The sequence below is a fragment of the Lepus europaeus genome, chromosome 5, assembly GCF_033115175.1.
Source record: "Lepus europaeus isolate LE1 chromosome 5, mLepTim1.pri, whole genome shotgun sequence".
In the NCBI taxonomy this organism is placed as follows: domain Eukaryota; kingdom Metazoa; phylum Chordata; class Mammalia; order Lagomorpha; family Leporidae; genus Lepus; species Lepus europaeus.
In genome coordinates this window covers 28,079,211-28,100,021 of record NC_084831.1, presented here as the reverse complement: position 1 = coordinate 28,100,021, position 20,811 = coordinate 28,079,211, and the positions used below count along the sequence as shown (strand labels likewise).

At 41.0% G+C, this 20,811-nt stretch overlaps 1 protein-coding gene across 7 annotated transcripts in view; it reads right to left on the bottom strand.

The window, feature by feature from the left end:
- LOC133759636 (protein argonaute-3) overlaps positions 1-20,811 on the bottom strand; it is a 134,659-nt gene that overhangs the window by 22,696 nt on the left and 91,152 nt on the right. For all 7 annotated transcript variants that reach the window (XM_062190954.1, XM_062190958.1, XM_062190952.1 and 4 more), the window contains 7 exons: positions 16,399-16,486; positions 16,127-16,274; positions 15,602-15,721; positions 12,169-12,291; positions 11,705-11,838; positions 10,029-10,213; positions 871-1,030 (listed from right to left, as the gene is read on the bottom strand). In XM_062190954.1, coding sequence (XP_062046938.1) covers positions 871-1,030; positions 10,029-10,213; positions 11,705-11,838; positions 12,169-12,291; positions 15,602-15,721; positions 16,127-16,274; positions 16,399-16,486 — 958 coding nt within the window. The remainder of the gene's footprint in view (positions 1-870; positions 1,031-10,028; positions 10,214-11,704; positions 11,839-12,168; positions 12,292-15,601; positions 15,722-16,126; positions 16,275-16,398; positions 16,487-20,811) is intronic.

The window sequence follows — 20,811 nt, the reverse complement described above, 5'->3', positions numbered from 1 at the left end:
CTCTTGCTCTCTTTCCTCCTCTATCTCTGAGGTTCTACCTTTCAAGTAAATAAATAAATCTTAAACTTTTTTGAATTGTATCTTTTAAAATCCAAAGGACTATCTCTTAGTTCTTAGACATGTTGACTAAATTCTATATTCACCTCATTCACTAATCTCATCTCATATTTACCAGGGATAGGAAGTAGAGGCAGGATGAAAAAGCAAGGGGAAAAAAGGCTTTGTGTCAAACACATGTGGGTCAATCTTTATTCTAAAGCCCATTTCTGGTGTTTGGGGGTCAAGACACTTAAATTTTGGAACTCCAGTTGCTTCACATATTGAAAGAGAACCTGTTGTTCGAGTTCTCACTGGCCTTTTCCCCAGCGACCTAGATAATGCACTACTTCCTGTTTCTATGTCACATATTTCCTAGGAACTCTAATGAAGGCCATCTACTACATGTGTTGTCCTACTGACTGTGGTAGGGTTAATATAGTTTACTTAATTGACTAGCCAAATGCTCACTCTATTCTTTCCCTCCCCACATTCTAAGCAAGCAAATAATCTCATGACAGAAACCAGACTAAAGACGATTTCAAGCTGTACTCTCCAGTGAAAATTATTAAGTTCTCAACACTTTCTGGCTAGGCAAGAGATACTTTGAACATACTAAATGAAAAGTGGGGTGGGGTGGGGAGTGAGATTTTCAAAAGGGAATCTCTTAACCTTGTCAATCCAAGCTATTTTAATCCAAACTATGTATCTCCCATGGCAGAAATAATTAAGGTAGTCTTTCATATACATTCTATAGTAATTATGGCTATAGTTGGAGAAATGGAAATAGAAAATCATCAAAATTTTCTGAAGTGATTAATTAGCTTAACTTACCTTTGATGAGGTACAAGAATATTATTGATCCCTCCGAGTTTAACATTTATCTTCAGGCACAAGTTTGAGAGAGTTTGAGGAGATGTTTTTATTACATTCTTGACTTGAACACACTGTGTAGCCATACCCAAAAGGGTGTCTCCCACACGTTTCACCTCCGCTATGGAACAAATGCAAATATCTCTAGTCAAAAAAAAAAAAAAGACCTGAAAATAAATTTACTAACTGGAAATAAAGATCGTATGATTCCCTTTTGAAATATATCATTGCATTACAAGACATCAAAAATTACACCAAAATTAAAACAAGGCTGTTAAAATTTAAAATACATTGCCTTGAAGATTAGCTTAAGCACATAATAATAAATTTGTATTTTTTTGCATAAAATTGCTCACTTTTACTATTGAGAGAAACCAGAATATGCCTCCCGAAGATCTGAAGGATTACTAATGAAGACCATTAAGATGCAGGGGAGCTCTCTGCTTCTCTCTCGGTTTGCTTAAAAGCAAGACACAGATTTATAAAGACAAAGATCTTTCTCACCCTCCCTTGTAAATTCTCCTTTATAAACCTTATCAGCTCAAAAGAATCTGGGAGCAGACTATATTCCATTACTGTTTCCATCTCTGAAAGCCCATGACTGCTTTTCTTTTCTTTTTTTAAGTTGTTCTGTGTTAAATACACTATGTAAGTCAGGACTCTTACAGCTTTGTCTTGCCATTTTTCCCCATGTGATGTGCACTGAACATGTTAATAAACTGGCTTTGTTTTTTTAATTAACCTGCTTTTGGTTACAGGAGTCTGTCCAAACTATAAACTGAGGAGGTTCAGGAAAAATCACTTTTTCCCCTTTCAGAACCACTATAAAAATAGAATACCAAAAATAACATAAGGAAAATTATAAATAATCCCTTGTTATCATTTTATTGCTTTTTCTCCAAGCAATTTTCTCATTTATATTATTTTAATGCACTTGTAACTACAGTATACTTAGAACTTTCAATTCTATTCTCTCATCTTTAAGAATGCAGAAGAATTATAGTATGAAAGAATAAAAAGATCTGTCCTTTCCCTTAGAGGTTTCAATATGCATAACTTCTTATATATAAAATACATAGAAAACATTTTAAAATAAAAACTGAAAACATACTATATATTCTATTTCTCAACTTGTCATCTCAACCTAATACAGTGTGTTCTCTTTTTTATTTTATTTTAAATATTTATTTATTTATTTGAAAGGCAGAGTAACAGAGAGGCAGAGTCAGAGAGAGAGAGAGAGAGAGAGAAAGAGACAAAGAGAGAGGTCTTTCATCCAAAGGTTCACTCCCCAAGATGGCTGCAGCAGCCGGAGCTGTACCGATTGGAAGCCAGGAGCCAGGAGCTTCCTCTGGGTCTCCCATGTGGGTGCAGGGGCCCAAAGAGTTGGGCCATCTTCCAGCACTTGCCCAGGCCATAGCAGAGAGCTGGACTGGAAGTGGAGCAGCTGGGACTCGAACTGGTGCCCACATGGGATGCAGGCACTGCAGGGAGAGACTTCACCCCCTATGCCACAGCCCCAGCCCCACAATGTGTTCTCAATCTCAATGTACAGACAGCTTTTTTTTTTTTTTAAAGACTTATTTATTTATTTATTTGAAAGTCAGAGTTACACAGAGAGAGGAGGAGAGGCAGAGAGAGAGAGAGAGAGGTCTACCAACTGCTGGTTCACTCTCCAGTTGGCTGCAATGGCCAGAGCTGGGCCAATCCGAAGCCAGGAGCCAGGAGTTTCCTGCGGGCACCAAGGACTTGGGCCATCTTGTACTGCTTTCTCAGGCCTTAGCAGAGAGCCGGATTGGAAGTGGAGCAGCCGGGACTCAAACTGGCGCCATATGGGATGCTGACACTGCAGGCGGCAGCTTTACCTGCTACGCCACAGTGCCGGCCCCCAGGCTGCTCTTATTATTTATAATAGCAGCAGTTATTCTGCTTTCAAATACCACAAAGTATATAGCCAGCCATATGCTGGTTATATTTTTAAGTTTTTTCAGGTTTTCATTATTTCAAACAATGCTATGAAGAATATCCTTATATGAATATATTTTATTTTGTTGTATAACTGTAATTTCAGGATACATTTCTATAAATAAATATGAAGGGTTTGGGCCGGCGCCGTGGCTCACTAGGCTAATCCTCCGCCTTGCGGCGCCGGCACACTGAGTTCTAGTCCTGGTCAGGGCGCTGGATTCTGTCCCAGTTGTTCCTCTTCCAGGCCAGCTCTCGGCTGTGGCCAGGGAGTGCAGTGGAGGATGGCCCAAGTGCTTGGGCCCTGCACCCCATGGGAGACCAGGAGAAGCACCTGGCTCCTGCCATCGGATCAGCGTGGTGCACTGGCCGCAGCGCGCCAGCCACGGCGGCCATTGGAGGGTGAACCAATGGCAAAGGAAGACCTTTCTCTCTGTCTCTCTCTCTCACTGTCCACTCTGCCTGTCAAAAAAAATAAAAAATAAAAAAAAATGAAGGGTTTGAACATATATGTATTTAACCTTGAACGACAGGGGTCGGCGCCGTGGTGCAGCAGGTTAAGCTGATGTCTGCAGCACCAGCATCCCATATGGGTGTGGTCTGAGTCCCGGCTACTCCACTTCCTATCTAGTTCCCTGCTAATGCACCTGGGAAAACAGTAGAAGATGGCCCAAGTCCTTGGTCCCCGGTACCCACGTGGAAGAACTGGAAGAAGTTTCTGGCTCCTGGCTTCAGCCTGGCCCAGCCCCAGCTGTTGCGGCCATTTGGGGAGTGAATCAGCGATGGAAGATCACTCTTTCAAATAAATAAATAAATCTTTATTTTTTTAAAAAAAAGGTAATGACAAACTGCCTTCCAAAAAGGCACATTCATTCACTCTACAAACTTTTTTTCCTAAAGTTTTAATTTATTTGTTTGAAAGGTAGACTTACAGAGAAAGAGGGAGAGACAGAAGGTTCATCCACCTGTTAGTTTACTCCCTAAATGGCTGCAAGAGCTGGGGCTGGGTCAAGCTGAAGCCAGGAGCCAAGAACTTCACCTGGGTCTCCCACATGCGTGCAGAGGCCCAAGTACCTGGGCCATCCTCCAATGCTCTCCCAAGGCATTAGTGGGGAGCTGGATCAGAAGTGGTATGTAGGGGCTGGTGCAGTGGCCTGAAGTGCTCACATCCCATATGGGTGCTGGTTCTAGTCCTGGCTGCTCCTCTTCCAACCCAGCTCTCTACTATGGCCTGGGATAGCAGTGGAAGATGGCCCAAGTCCTTGGGCCCCTGTACCTGCGTGGAAGACCCGGAAGAAGCTCCTAGTTCCTGGCTTTGGATTGGCGTAGCTCTGGCCATTGCGGTAATCTGGGGAGTGAACTAGCAGGTGGAAGAACTCTCTGTCTCTACCTCTCTTTGTAACTCTTTCAATTAAATAATTTTTTTTTTTTTTTTAAAGAAAGAAGTGGTATGCATACAGGATGCCAGCATTGGAAGTGTTGGCTCAGGCTTTAGCTCAATCCGCTATGCCACAAAACTGTCCTCCACTCAATGAACTTTTTAAAAATTGTTTTTTTTTAAAGATTTATTCACTTGAAAGTCAGAGTTACAGAGAGGCAGAGGCAGAGGCAGAGAGAGAGACAGAGGTCTTCCATCTGCTGATTCACTTCCCAAATGGCCACAATGGTGGGAGCTGGGCCGATCTGAAGCCAGAAGCCAGAAGCCAGAAGCCAGAAGCCAAGAGCTTTTGGGTCTCCCATATGGGTGCAGGGGCCCAAGAAATTGGGCCATCTTCCACTGCCTTCCCAGGCCACAGCAGAGAGCTGGGTTGGAAGCAGAGCAGCTGGGACTCAAAATGGTGCCCATATGGGGTGACAGCATTGCAGACAGCAGCTTTACCCGCTACTTTACCCCTGCTTTTATTTTTTAATTATTTATTTATTTGAAAGGCAGAGACACACACACACACAAACAGAGACACAGAGAGATTTTCCATCCACTGGCTCACTCTCCAAATATTGGCTGGGACTGAGCCTGAGCCAGAAGCAGGGTATATATTAGCAGTAAGCTAGAATTTGGAGTGGAGCCCAGATTCAAACCCAGGCATTTTTGATATGTGGTGTGGGAGTGCTAGTAAGCATTTTAACTGCTGCACCAGGCACCTGTCCCACAGATGTATATCTTTAAAAGATTGCAATGGACTTTGGTTATAGCTCTAACATTTATAGCATCATGAGTCACTGTTTCCATCCTCACAAGAAAAAAAAGCTGAATTGAAAGTCAATTACTGCTTTTATTTATCATTTAAAAATACTCATTTTTATGGCAGAGTGATACACACATACACACAAACACACATACACACAAACACACATACACACACACAGAGAGAGAAAGAGAGAAAGAGAGAGAGAGAGAGAGAGAGAGATATTTCCCATCTGCTGGTTCACTCTCTAAATGCCTGTAACAATTGGGGTTGGGCCAGACCATAGCCAGGAGCTAGGAACTGAGTCTGGGTCTCCCATGTGGGTGGCAGGAATCAAGCACTTGAGCCATCTCCTGTTGCCTCCTAGGCACATTTTTCATCAGCAGGAAGCTGGATTTGAAGTGGAGATGGGATCCATCTCAGGCACTCCTAGATGGGACAGATGTCCCAAGCAGCAGCTTAACCTGCTGTGCCACAATATCCATCCTCGTTACTGTTTTTAGATCCACCAGAAAAGGGCCCAAACAGACAAATAAAGAGAATAGCTGAGATCGGCCTACTCGGAGCAGAAGCAAACAAGACCAGTAACAAGAAAGAACACTTAAGGGCTGGTGTTGTGGCACAGTGGATTAAGCAACTCCTTGTGATGCCAGCATGCCATATGGGAGCATCTGTTTGAGTTTCAGCTGCTTCACTTCTGATTTGGCTTCCTGTGAAGGCATCAGATGACAGCCCAGATACTTAGGCCCCCATCACCCTTGTGGGAGACCCAAATGGACTTCCTGGCTTTCTGGCTTTAGCCTGGCCCAGTCCTGATAGTTGTAGCCATTTGGGGAGTGAACCAGGGAATGGAAGATCTCTCTGTTTCTATCACTTTGCCTTTCAAATACATCCTTTTTAAAAAAGAAAGAACAGGGGCAAGCACTGTGGTGTAACAGGTTAAGACTCTACCTGCAGAGCTGGCATCTCACATGGGCATTGGTCAGTGTCCCGGCTGCTCCTGTTCCTATCTAGCTCCCTGCTAATGGCCTGGGAAAGCAGTGGAAGGATGGCCCAAGTACTTGGGCCCTTGCCACTCATGTGTGAATAATTAAAAAAGCAAAAACAAAAACCAACACCCTAGACTCAAAAAAAAAAAAAAAAAAACCAAAACAAACAAACAAACAAACAAACAAAACCAAAAAAAACCTTTGGGGTGAGTGTTGTGGTATAGTGGGTTAAATGGATGCCTGGGATGCTGGCATCCGATATAGGCACCGCTCTGAGCCCGGGCTCCTGGCTCAGGAGCTGGGAACGTAACCTAGGGATTCTGATACAGAATGTTTGTGTCTTAATCTGGTTTTACTTAACTACCGAACATCTACTCTGTAGGGTTTTTTTTAAGATTTATTTTATTTATTTGAATGGAAGAATGACAAAAAGAGGAAGAGAAATAGAGAAAGAAATTTTTTATTTGCTAATTTATCCCTCAAATGACTTCAACAGCTGGGCTGGGTAAGGCTGAAGCCAGAACCCTGAAACTTCATCCAGGTCTCCCAAATGGGTGGCAGGGGCCCAAGCCCTTAGGCCCTCTTCCACAGCTTTCCCAGGAAGCCCTGAGGCCATCTTCCACAGCTTTCCCAGGTTCATTAGCAGGAAGCTGGGTTAACCCACTGTGCCACAACACTGGGCCCCCACCCTCAGTTTTTTTTTTTTTAAATCACAGGTATCATTATAAAAATTTTGGGCATATAGTGCTATCTCATTCTAAAAAAAACAGATGTTTTTCCTCTTTGAATCCAATTATCAATTTGCACAAATATTTTAAGTAATAAACTAGTCTATTGCTTCCATTTGTTGAAAATATTTTTCACAGTCTATTGAATTGTAGTACATTTGTGACACACAGAAAAATTTGATAGGTAGAGACACATGAGCACGTGCACACAGACACACACACAGCTCTCATCACCTAGCTCACTTCAAATGCCTGCAATGACCAGCGGCTGGGCCAGACTGAAGTTGGGAGCTAGAAATATAACCCAGGTGGCGGGGACCCAACTACCTAAGGATCATTTGTTGCCTCCCAGGGAGAACATAAGCAGGAAGCTGGAATCAGCAGCCAAAGCTGGGACTCAAACCTAGGTACTCTGATAAAGGACACAGGTACCTTAGCTGGTGTATTAACTACTAGCCCAAACATCTAGCAAAGTTGCTTGCAAGGCAGAGAGGTAGAGAAAGAAACAGGATAGACAGAGAGTGCTCTCATTCACTGGTTCACTTCTCAAATGTTCACAATGACTAGTGCTAGGCCAAGCTGAAGCCACTATTTAGAACTTAATCCAGATCTCCCACACGAGTGGCCTCCCACTTCTCAAGTGGTCTCCCACCTGAGCCACCACTAGTACCTCCCGGGGTCTGCATTAACAGGGAGCTGGAGTCAGGTGTTGAACCCAGGCACTCCAATATGGGAAGAAGTCATCTTAACTGGAATCTTAACCACTAGGCCAAACGTCTGCTGCTGCCCCAGAAAGAAGAAAGCATGCACTCCTGTGCGCTAGTTCATTCCCCCAATGCCTATTAACAGCCAGGGCTGCGAAAGGCCAAATCCTAGAGCTGAGAACTCAATCCAGGACTCCCATGTGGGTGTCAGCGACCCAGCTTCTCCAGCCATCACCTGCTGCCTCCTAGGGTGCCCATTAGTAGGAAGCTGGAACCGGGATCAGAGCTGGGAGTTGAACCAGGTATTATGGTATGGGATGTGAATGTTCCAAGTAGTGTACTAACTGCTACGCCACACAACTGCCCCAGAAAATGTAAAGCATACGATTTTTTGGTTTTTTTTGGTGCTCAGGAGAACTTCCTCCCACCCTCCCTTCCCTTACCCTCCCTCCCTCCCTCCCTCCCTCCCTCCCTTCCTTCCTTCCTTCCTCTCTTCCTCTCTTCCTCCCTCCTGCTTTTCCCTCCCTCTCTCCCTTTCTTCCTTCAATATTTATTTAAAGTCAGAATGACAAAGAGAGAGAAAGGGGGAGAGAGCGAGAGAGAAACAGAGAGAGCTCTTCCATTTGTTGATTCAATCCCCAAAAGACTGCACTGTGACAGGCTGGAGCCAGGACCCTGAACTCCATCCTGGTCTCCCACATGGGTGGCAGGGGTCTAAGCACTTAGGCCATCTTCCACTGCCTTCCTAGGTTCATCAACAGGGAGCTGATGGGAAGAGGAGTAGCTGAGACTTGAAATGGCACTCCAATACAGGCTGCCAGTAACCTGCTGCACTACTATGCTGGCCCTTAAGTCACATAATTTTCTTTTGTTATTTCTTCCATAATATCTAAGATTGAATGGTTTTATACCACTCAGTGGTTTGAGAATTCTATTTTCTTCAGGTTCTATGATTCAGTGATTTATATTTAGCATCAATTTCATAAAACTTATTTTTAATAATAATTAACATACTGAGTGTTTACTGTATGACACATATATTCTAGCCCTTTACATATGCAGATATATAAGATTTAATTCTTATAACCAACTCATATATGGGTAAGGTATTAGTATTGCAGTTCTACAGATGAACAAACTAAGGTTTAGTAAGTAATTCAGTCAAATCACACAATTGGCAATGCCTGAATACTAGGCAATGCACCATGGCACCAGAGCCTATGCTTTTAACTATTACATTATATACTGATACTCAAGTTATCTCAATGCAATTTTTACTAAATAATTGCTCCCTTAAGTGCTGTTCTGTGCTTTCTCCTTTAGTTACCAAAATTCTTTTTACAGGGTCCCTTCTTGAACTATTTAGTACTGGTCTGTCTTAAAGTAATAGTACATGGGGGCCGGCACTGTTGTGCAGTGGGTTAAAGCCTTGGCTTGAAGCACTGGCATCCCATATGGGCACCAGTTCTGGTCCTGGCTACTCCTATTTCGATCCAGCTCTCTGCTATGGTCTGGGAAGATAGTGAAAGATGGCCCAAGTCTGTGGGCCTCTGCGCCCACATGGGAGACCTGGAAGAAGCTCCTGGCTCTTGGCTTTGGATCGGTGCAGCTCCGTCCATTGTGGCCATCTGGGGAATGAACCATTAGATGGAAGATTTCTCTCTCTGTCTCTACCTCTCTTTGTTAACTCTCAAATAAATAAAATAAATCTTTAAAAGAAAAAGTAATAGGGGCTAGTGCTGTGGTGCAGCAGGTCAATGGCCTAGCCTGAAGCGCTGGCATCCCATGTGGGCACCGGTTCGAGACCTGGCTGTTCCACTTCTGATCCAGCTCTCTGCTATGGCCTGGGAAAGCAGTCTAAGATGGCCCAAGTCCTTGGGCCCCTGCACTCATGTGAGAGACCTGGAAGAAGCTCCTGACTCCTGGCTTCGGATCAGCTCAGCTCTGGCTGTTGTGGTCAATTGGGGAGTGAACCATCAGATGGAAGAATTCTCTCTCTCTCTCTGCTTCTCCTCTTTCTGTGTAACTCTGACTTTCAAATAAATAAAATAAATCTTAAAAAAAAAAAAAAGTAATAGTACATGGCTTTAAATAGGAGTTACTGTAACTTTTTTTTTTTTTTTGGACAGGCAGAGTTAGTGAGAAAGAGAGAGAGAGAGACAGAGAGAAAGGTCTTCCTTCCGTTGGTTCACCCCCCAAATGGCCGTTGCAGCCGGCACGCTGCACCGATCTGAAGCCAGGAGCCAGGTGCTTCTTCCTGGTTTCTCATGCAGGTGCAGGGCCCAAGCACTTGGGCCATCCTCCACTGCCTTCCCGGGCCACAGCAGAGAGCTGGACTAGAAGAGGAGCAACCGGGACAGAATCCGGTGCCCCAACCAGGACTAGAACCCGGGGTGGCAGCGCCGCAGGCAGAGGATTAACCTAGTGAGCCGCGGCGCTGGCCATAAAATATGTTTTAATACTTGAAAATTTTGGAATACACTTTAGTGCAATCCTAAAAGGAATATCAAGTATTTGCGGGAAAAGGCAGTTTTATGTTATCCTTACCATACACCGGTGTCTTCCCTGGCAGGATGACGATAATGAGCTGCAGCCCTGAGTAGGTGTTCTTGAGATGCCGGAACATGGGCTCCACGCTGTCTGCCCCCTGTGCGTATTTGCAGAAGCAAGGCTGACCCTGGATAGGCATCCCTGCATCCTTGGAAATCTTCCGCAGCTGGTCTGTGAACCCCCTAGAAGGAGAAACCACTAAATATAAAACTTGTGTCTAGTCATCAATACCTGCAAACAAGTAATGGAAAGTAAGGGAATGGTGGATGAAGCAAAGATCTGTGTGCTCCACATGTGAAGGGTCTTCACAAATGTTCATGAAAAAACATACATCATGAAAAAACTGCATGGATTTCAATTTTTTTTTTGTACCAGAATAAACTTTTAATTCCATTTTCCACAAACTTTTTGAAGTACTCTTCTATTTTGAGAAAAACAGTGGTAGGAAGAAAGCAATACAGGAGATGCTCCAGGAACCATTTACAACAGAGCCTAAGATTTCAGGGAAGAGAGGGAGTAGAATTTTGGAAGCCCAAGAGATTGTCAGGTAAATTAAAAATTCCAGATTAAAAAAAATTTAACAGAAAATTGTTTAGTACTTACAAGTTGAAGATAAGAATCTGAGGAAGAGGAAAAAAGTGGTGAAGAAGGAAGTCAAATTCTGGAAAGTAAGTAAGTAGAAACAAGAAGTCTAACCACTTTTTCAAGATCCTCAGTTGAGAAACAAGGATCTAACTTCACTTGGCAGGCAAGTACTATTATCTCTATTTTGCATAAGTGAAAACTGAAGAATAAGGGATTAAATAAATTATTCATGGTAACAAAGCCAGGAAGTAGCAAAGCTGGGAATTAAGTCTAACCAATCAGCCACCAAAAGACAGTGCTGCTACTATGCAAAAGCTAGTCTCTTAGGATGTTAAGAATAAATCAATGATTTTACTACGACTAATGAATTCAGGAATCTTTAGCAAACTATTGAGAAGAAAGACTCTGAAAGTTTCAGTGATAAACTATACTACAATATTGAGAAAATATTTGTTAGAACATTAGATGAGTAATTTATTTATTTTATTTTTTAAATATTTATTTATTTATTTGAAAGGCAAAGATACAGAAAGAGAAGGAGAGAGAGAGAGCTTCCATCCGCTGGTTCACTCTCCAAATGGCCACAAAGGCTGGGGCTGTGCTAGGCTGAAGGCAGGAGCCAGGAGCTTCTTCCTGGTCTCTCACATGGGTGCAGGGGCCCAAGCACTTGGGCCATCTTCTGCTGTCTTCTGAAGCGCATCAGCAGGAAGCTGGATTGGAAGTAGAGTAGCTGGGACTTGAACCAGCGCCCATATGGGATGCCAGTGCTGCAGGAGGAGGCTTAACCTTATATGCCACAGCACTGGCCCCAGAGATGAGTAATTTACAATGTAAACACAAGGGAAGGCAGCAGAAGATGGCCCGAGTGCTTGGGCCCCTGCATCCACGTGGGAGGCCCTAAGGAAGCTCCTGGCTGCTGGCTTCAGATTTACTGAGCTCCAGTCGTTGTTGCCATTTGGGGAGTGAACCAGGGGATGGAAGACCTCTGTCTGCCTGTAACTCTGCCTCTCAAATAAGTAGGTAAATCTTCAAAAAAAAAAAAATGTAAACACAAAAGGTCTTCAAAGCAAAGTAATGACATGCCTTACTTCAGTATTTCTTCTCTGCACTGCCTCTGTGTGGCAAAACAGGCAATTGCCCACATTTTTATTTCAACTCCTGTGTGGAATTGTTTTCCTCGCATGTCCCATACTCCATGGCTTGGTGTTGCTACTGTTCGATTCTGTAGAAGAGGGAGAAAGAGAAATAACAGGGCAGAAAAGAATAAAAGCTTAACAAACCATGTATCCCAATGAGCTGCAAATAAGTACTTCAAGTCACTGAACTGGTATATTTCTGATATTCTACATGGAATTGGCTGTTCTAAATTGATATTATTAATACTTTTATCATAAAAACCCATAATTTTGCTAAACTCAAGCAGACACTCATCTTGAAACAAAAACATGTACTTCCAGAACAACAAAACACTTTGTAAATTTCAAAGCTAGGATGCCTTTATCTCCAAACTTACAAATTATATGTGTGGTATTAAAACATCGAGAGCTTTTACCCGTCCTCCGTACTGGAGCATAGGTGCTGGCAGTACGCGTCCAGTTACATGTGCCATCTCATCCCGAACTTTAAACTGAAACTCCTGAACAAATGGATCTGTCTCATAATTTGCACTTCTTACCTATCAACAGAAAAAGTCTGCAGTTACTCTCAAAATCTCCTGAAATCCCCTACTTTACTCATTAGAATCCTCTTTGTTTTCATCACTGTGTCAACTATATGTTTTACAATGGGTTTATCCAATGGTCACTAACTATAGAGCACAGAATCTTAACCTGGAGACATGGGGTCATGAGTGCACTTGCAGGAAGACTGTGATCACCTGGTAATTTTTTTTTTTTTAATTTGACAGGTAGAGTTAGACAGTGAGAGAGACAGAGAGAAAGGTCTTCCTTCTGTTGGTTCACCCCCCCAAAATGGCCACTATGGCCAGCGTGCTGCGCTGATCTGAAGCCAGGAGCCAGGTGCTTCTTCCTGGTCTCCCATGCAGGTACAGGAGCCCAAGCATATGGGCCATCCTCCACTGCCTTCCCAGGCCACAGCAGAGAGCTGGACTGGAAGAGAAGCAACTGGGACTAGAACCCAGTGCCCATATGGGATGCCAGAGGTGCAAGCAGAGAATTAACCAAGTGAGACACGGCGCCGGCCCTCGCCTACTAATTTTTACAAAATTTAAATGTATATAGGTTGAAGAATAAAAAATTTTAACTATTTATGACTCTCAAAATTGTAACTTCTATGATTCAGCCTAATATGTTTTAGGAGGGAGGAAGAAGCACCTCACTTTAAAAATGGGAAGAGGGGTAAGCATTTGGCCTAACATTTAAGACCCCTGTGTCCCATACTGGAGTGTCTGGGTTTGACACCCAGCTCTGGCTCCTGACTCCAGCTTTCTGCTAATACAGACCCTGGGAGGCAGCGATTCCTCAAATGATTGGAGTCTTGCCACCCATGTGGGAGACCTGGATTTAGTTGTTGGCTTTTGGTTTTCACTAAGCATTTTGGGAGTGGAACAGTGGATAGGAGCTCTCTCTCCCTGTCTCTCTGCCTTTCAAATAAATTAAAATAAAGAAAGATCTTAACCTCTAATTACAGGAGATCCAGACACATACTACTAAAATTTATTTTATGTGGTCTGGTAGTAAATATTAAAAATACTAAAGCTTTTTTCTAATGACTTTATAACTTATACAAAATTTACTTTAATATTTTCAGATAAATAGTACCGTATTATGAAATTTACTTAATGGGGTATACTTCAGACAGACAAGAAAATCAGTACGAGTTATAGGCTATAATTTTGATATAGTATATTCATAAATCCAATCAAAGATAAAGAATTTATTGAGTCTCATTGTAAATTATGCTATATTAACTGTTTTCTAAAACATTTTTAATTGCTCTCAGGGTGAAGGTCAAATAAGGTTACCACAAAAATAGATGATGTTCAAGTCTGTGACTAAAAGTCCGTTTAAAAGGCTGTGTGTAATTTAAATATACAAACAGAATCTTCTCACAATAAGCAGGAAAAGTCATTTTCTAAATTAGGCGCTACTATCAAAGGAGGAGGTACCTTTCTCTGAAGGGAGGAGAGAACATCCATTTTGATTATGGCCCTGTCTAAATAATGTCAGAGTCTGTGAACTCAAGAGGCTTCCATAGCTTTGGCAGCTCATGACAAGAGGCTTGGGTGATTACTGACATCATAAATAAGAGTGTCAATTGTTAAATCAACAACAGGAGTCACTGTGCACTTGCTCCCCATGTAGGACCTCTGTCCTTAATGTGTTGTACTATGAGAATTGACAGTAAAACTTGTCTTCAAACAGAACTTTATACTTTGTGTGTCTGTGTGGGTGCAAACTGTTGAAATCTTGACTTAGTTTAGAGTTAATCTTCTGTATATAAAGATAATTAAAAATGAATCTTAATGAAGAATAGGATGGGAGAGGGAGTAGAAGGTGGGATGGTTTTGGGGTGGGAGGGCAGGTATTGGGGGAAGAACCACTGTAATCCACAAGCTGTACCTATGAGATTTATATTTATTAAATAAAAGCTTTCTAAACCGGCGCCGTGGCTTAACAGGCTAATCCTCCGCCTTGTGGTGCCGGCACACCGGGTTCTAGTCCCGGTTGGGGCGCCGGATTCTATCCCAGTTGCCCCTCTTCCAGGCCAGCTCTCTGCTATGGCCCGGGAAGGCAGTGGAGGATGGCCCAAGTGCTTGGGCCCTGCACCTGCATGGGAGACCAGGAGAAGCACCTGGCTCCTGGCTTCGGATCAGCACGATGAGCCGGCCGCAGCGGCCATTGGAGGGTGAACCAACGGCAAAAAGGAAGACCCTTCTCTCTGTCTCTCTCTCTCACTATCCACTCTGCCTGTCAAAAAATAAAAATTAAAAAAAAAAAAAAAAAAAAGCTTTCTAAAAAAATTAGACCCTAATGCATCTTTTTCTTCAGGCTTAATAGCCATTCATTTCCAGTGTGTACCTCCAAAGAAAGGTTGGAAAAAACAAGCATTTACCAAGACTTGCTGTGTGACATGCTTGATGCTAAGTGCTTAATAATTAATTTTCACCATTATCTTATAGCTGTAAAATTAGTTTTTTAAAAAAAATTATTTGAAGGGCCGATGCTGTGGCTCACTTGGTTAATCCTCCGCCTGAGGCACCGGCATCCCATATGGGCACCAGGTTCTAGTCCTGGTTGCTCCTCTCCAGTCCAGCTCTCTGCTGTGGCCTGGGAAGGCAGTGGATGATGGCCTGGGTGCTTGGGCCCCTGCACCCACATGGGAGACTGGGAGGAAACTCCTGGCTCCTGGCTTCGGATCAGCATAGCTCCGGCCGTAGCAGCCATCTTGGAGGTGAACCAATGGAAGGAAGGAAGACTTTTCTCTGTGTCTCTCTCTCTCACTGTCTAACTCTATCTGTCAAATAAAAAAAAATATTTGTTTTCATTTTATTTGAAAGGCAGAAAGAGAGAGAGAGAGAGAGAAAAACTGAGAGATCTTCCATGTACTAGTTCACTCTCCAAATACCTGCAACAGCCAGGGTTGGGCCAGGCTAAGTCAGGAGCCAGGTTCTTCAAGTTTGGCCATTTATATATGTATTTTTAATTGTATTTATTTGAGAGGCAGAGAGATAGAAAGAAGTGGGAGAGGGGGAGAGACAGAGGGAGCAAGCTTCTATTCGTGGTTCACTCCCCAAATGCCTTCAACAGTTGGGCCAAAGTTGGGAGCCAGGAACTCAACCCAGGTCTTCCCCAATGGGTGGTAAGAACCCATTGAGTCATTGCTGTTGCTTGGGAATCAGGAGCTGGAACCAGGGATCAAACGCAGGTACTCTGGACAGGACATGGGCATTTAATCACTAGGCTAAATGCCCACTACTGTATATAATATGTTTTAAATTCCCATTTCAGGAGTTAAGTACTAACCAATCGGCTAATTTCCTCTTGTCTATCTGGTGCAGATCTTGCTGTAGCCTTGATCATAGTGGAAGTCTGATTGTCTGTTAGCTTTTTGATACACCGTTGCCCTGCCACAATATTACAGACCTATAAGAGGAAATAAGTTTTATGCTAAATGTACAAATCTATTTTTTAGCTCGCACTCAATGCCAATTACATGTAAAATACAAACTTTAAATTTATTTCATCAAATCGCTTTTCAATATCATAAAAAAGTAGCCAACAAAATTCTTTATAATGATTATAAAGAGGAAAAATATATGCAGGATAAAAAGGCAGCAATTATCATACCAAAATGTTAATGGTGATTACATTAGAGTAGCAGGCTTATGAATGAACTTATTCCATATTATTACAGAAAATTTAAAATAAAATTTTCCAAACAGTTCATATTACAAAATAAATGTGAAAGTATGAGGTAAGTTATGGATCATGAAAGACTCCAAAAAATAGGGAAGGAGAGACTACTAATAAGCAGCATAAAGGCATTACTTCTAGGGGCAGGTAAGTATGCTTCTGCTCCTGCCCCACTTGCAGACAGGGAAGGTGTGGGTACTTCAGCTGAAGAGTATACTTTTCTCTGAAGTACTGCGCTACAGTTCTTTCCACAGTTTGGCCATTTTCTAACTGTAAAGGAAAGCTGAAAAAACAAGGTAAACATTAATGACTCTTATCCTATTATGAGCCAGCAAAACTCCCAACCCACCACTTAGAGCAAGGTGCGTCTCACTATCCCTGCTCAGACAAATACCATCTTTTCTTACGTTTGATGACTGGCAGGCCTTCTTGTTACATTACAAACACGGTATTTCCGCCTCATTGTTCCACAATGAGTCACTTCAACCTTCAGACCTGTTCCCAACAAGAAAAACAGAAGTTACAGAATTGTCTCATGTAAAATATGTATACTCCTAAAGCCTGCTCACTACTATAAAAATTCAATTCTGAACAGAGAGAAAATCTGTGGTACGATGTGAATTGAACAAAGGGTTTTATTTATAATACTGCTAATAATGGTTATAATCACAATAGACCTTTCCTCTACCCCATCAGCTCCATACATTAAAAAGTAGAATCATTAAATTTATAAAGTTCATATATCAAGGGAAAATTTTTCCATTAATAAAAAACATTGTAATAAAGTCAGGTATTTATTCCAGGAGAGGGAAAGAGGAACGGAAGAGGAGTTGCAGTAATACTCAAGGTATTTTGTAACCTTCAAAGTATGTGATATTTAAATGGCCTAAGTCATCACATACCAAATGAAGATCAGAATTTCCTAAAGTTCAAGGAGGAAGCTCTTCAAAGCTTTATAAAGCTGGAAGAAAAAAAGGCCAGGCCCTTAAAAGTGTAACATAGTGACACAGTTCTTTGACAACACTGATTACTGGAAATCAAATGCAAACAAAATAATTCTTAAAACAGGGGATCCCTTTCTTAGGGAGTCACTAACCCTTTTGAAAATCTGAAAACAATAACTTAGAAAATGCACATAGTTTAGCACACGAATTTAGGTGTTCCTAAGTTTCTGCAGTCCATCTACAGACTCTAGCAATTTGAGGTTCCCAGCCTAGCTCTAGAAAGTGAAGAAATGGGCTTTCAACCATCTGCTGACATTCCTGGGGATAAATTTGCTTAAGGAGTACTGTCAAACAGAATTAGTTCTGAGATGATGGAATGTTCCACATCTGTGCTAATAAAGTAATTACTAGTAATAGGTGTTAAATGTTAATGAGCACATGAAATGTGGCTAATACGCCTGAGAAACTGAGATTCCTAATTAGTTCAAATTCAAATAGCCACACATGGCTAGTGGCTATCATACTTGTCCACACAAGTGCAGTTTTGGAGCCCAGCCCTTTTGACAAAAGTGAGTGACAATTTTATTGAAGTATAATATAGTGACACAGACCTTTTACAATATTGACTATTCTAAATCAAATAGAGAAGGATTAATGATCAGATACACAGGGGCTACTAGTCACAGGTAAGCACCTCCATTTCTAAAGTTTGTTCTAGACTCCAATGGGTGAGACTCTAAATAGGGATAAATAGAGGACAATTTTTAGTTCCCTGATAATATTTATGGTTATCATTCTTTGTATTACTATGTTTTATATTTATGATTCCTACAGTGCTCCTACTAGGAGCAACTTTGTTCCTTAGGGGACATGTGGAGATGTCCGAAGACATTTTTGATTACTGCAACAGGGGGAAGGGGGAATGCTATTGGCATCCAGTGAGTAGAGGCCAGGGTACTCCTAAGTGCCCTACAGCATAAATAACAGCCTCACTCTGCATCCCAGCAAAGAACTACCTGGCCCACAACGTCAGCAGTGCCACATCTGAGAAATCCTGCTAGTGCGTAAGTTATCTTATCTAATTATTAACTATAATATCAAAGGTTCTTTCCTAGTAGATAACATTTTCTTCTAGGAGCACAAAGCAAGCCATTAAGCACACACAGTGTCCTGTACTAGAATGGTATGTATGAGCTTTTCTTGAGAAGTGCTCCTATTCAGTCAGTGAGTAGTTTTTTTTTTTTTTTACAACTATCTTTATAAAAATTTAAGATCAATTAAAATATTATGTCCTTATATCATAAAGGAGACTAGAAAATACAAGGGAAGGTCTTATAAGAAGGAAATACCAGTAACACAAAGTAAGCAAGATATACAAATATGTTTGGGGAAATCACAACAGAAAAATTTTAAAACAAATTTTTGCTATTTGTACCACTTAGCAATTTCTTTTTAAGCCTTCTCCCAAATTAAAATATACTAGTAAGCCTCTACAAGCCTATAGAATAAGCTTTTACCAAAAATAAATTGGTACTTTTATATAATATAGTACTTTTACCATATATTCCCCTCAGTATTTCTGTTGTTTAACTACCATGAATTATTGAACGGCAAAAAAATCATCCCACTGTTATTATTAAGTATTTAGGGGAAGTTCAACTGGAATTTGAATGTATTTCTAAAACTTATTCATCATAGCAAACTTTCTGTTTTAAGAGATATCATCAAATTCCTCATGCCAGCTAAAAATTAAAACCCAAATACACAGCACAGAACACAAAACTCTGATACTCTTCAGTTGCTGAGTGAGGAGTACAAGATGTATGTTAAAGAACCCTTTTTAAAAAAAGGTCCTTTGGACTCTGAATGGAGAAGAAAATCATCAGCTAATCAGAACAAATCCAGATTTTTCTGCCTCAAATCTGGTATTTAAGGGACCTAAGAATTAGACCAAAATCCAGGGACCAGCAAAAAAAGTGGAAACTTTAAAATTCTTTGCCCAAGTCCCTCCCCAAACCCTCCATCCAACCAAAAATATTTTTGGTTTAATAAATATTTAACCTATAAACTTGGCTTTACCTTCACTATAACATCAACTTTAACATGCTTTCTAGTCATTTTTTCAGTCATTTCTTTGGGCCCCTGAGCAGCTGAAGTTAAGCTCGAGTCCATGCTCTTCGGGCAGCAGTTGAACCCTGGTTCGGTACATCTCGTGTTCTCTGTGATAGAGTGGTGATATGAGTTGATTGCATAGTTACCGCAAAATAATGTTAAGTGACTTCATGATATCAGAGGTGGTAACTAAGCAGCAACTCTGCTGGATACCATGGCATATAGGTGATCAAATACATAATGGCAGATAATGCACTAACCTCCTGACAATTAACTGTGCAGTTAATACGGATCATGAACAGACAATGATATGATTGTAAAACAATTATATTGACAGTTTCTTATTTTGGTACTTATATAATCTGAGATCAATGGGTGCTTCTTTCTTTTTTTTTTTTTTTTTTAATTTATTTTTTTTGGACAGGCAGAGTGGACAGTGAGAGAGAGAGACAGAGAGAAAGGTCTTCCTTTTGCTGTTGGTTCACCCTCCAATGGCCGCCGCGGTAGCGCGCTGCGGCCGGCGCACCGCGCTGCTCCGATGGCAGGAGCCAGGTGCTTATCCTGGTCTCCCATGGGGTGCAGAGCCCAAACACTTGGGCCATCCTCCACTGCACTCCCTGGCCACAGCAGAGAGCTGGCCTGGAAGAGGGGCAACCGGGGTGCTTCTTTCTAAGACAGAAGGATTTCCTTTTAATGTTTTATTACAGTGATTGTCTCTCATTGTTACTGAATGGTAAAAAATGAATAGGTTACTGGAGCAAGCAGGATGCATTTAGCTACTCTAATTGATTCGGGAAACTGAAAGGTGTGCAGGGAACAAACTTGAATGCTTTATCAAACCACAAGCTGAAAATTTTCTGCAATAAATAGGTCAAATCTTAAAATAAAAACAGCAAGTATATTTAATATCTAATATTTAAACAGGTTTTAGACTATTCATCCTGATTAGAGAATATCTAATTTCTCTTCATATTTAAATAATAAACTAAATATAGTGGAGTCACATCTTACATGAGGATTGGATTCTAAAATCATTAACAAGACAAGAATTGCACATCATCAAAGATTATTCTTTAAAAATCCAGTAAATTGCAGGTAAAGTATAGTATATATCAGTTTGGACATAAAACTGTACATGTATATCAAAATTGTAGAGAAATATAGATTGATATAAAAAAGTAACCATATGTAAAAAATAAATTTTAGAATACTGTCAAAATTATTTATTTTCTTTTTGGGAAACTATACGGAAATGAATTTACATGAGTTAAATGTACATATGATGCGGCACCACTAAATAAATTTAGCTACTAAAAAACAGGTATCAATGATCAATTTTATAATGTACATCAATTAAATAGCTATCACAACTGTACAATACCACATTAAGCAGGCTATCTCATATTCATAAATTTTCAAAGGAATAAATAAGCCTATCATTTTAGAAAAATAAGGAAATCATTATGCTAGAATATGTTCAAACATTGAGTCTAGTTATAAAGTAATAATATTCTTACAAAATAAGCTTCCTATTTTTAACAGAATTATAGATGCATTTTCCCTTCAGCTGGTAAGGGAAAATATTAACAAAAAATTACTGGTAATGATATTGATTTCATTGGCATATCTTTCATTCAAATACTACCTAAGATGTGATAATAATGAATTTGTTGATAAATTTAATGTATGTAATTATCTGTATTTTTACTGGAGAAGTTACATAGATTTTAATTACAGAAAAACATTTCAATAAAAAGTTATACT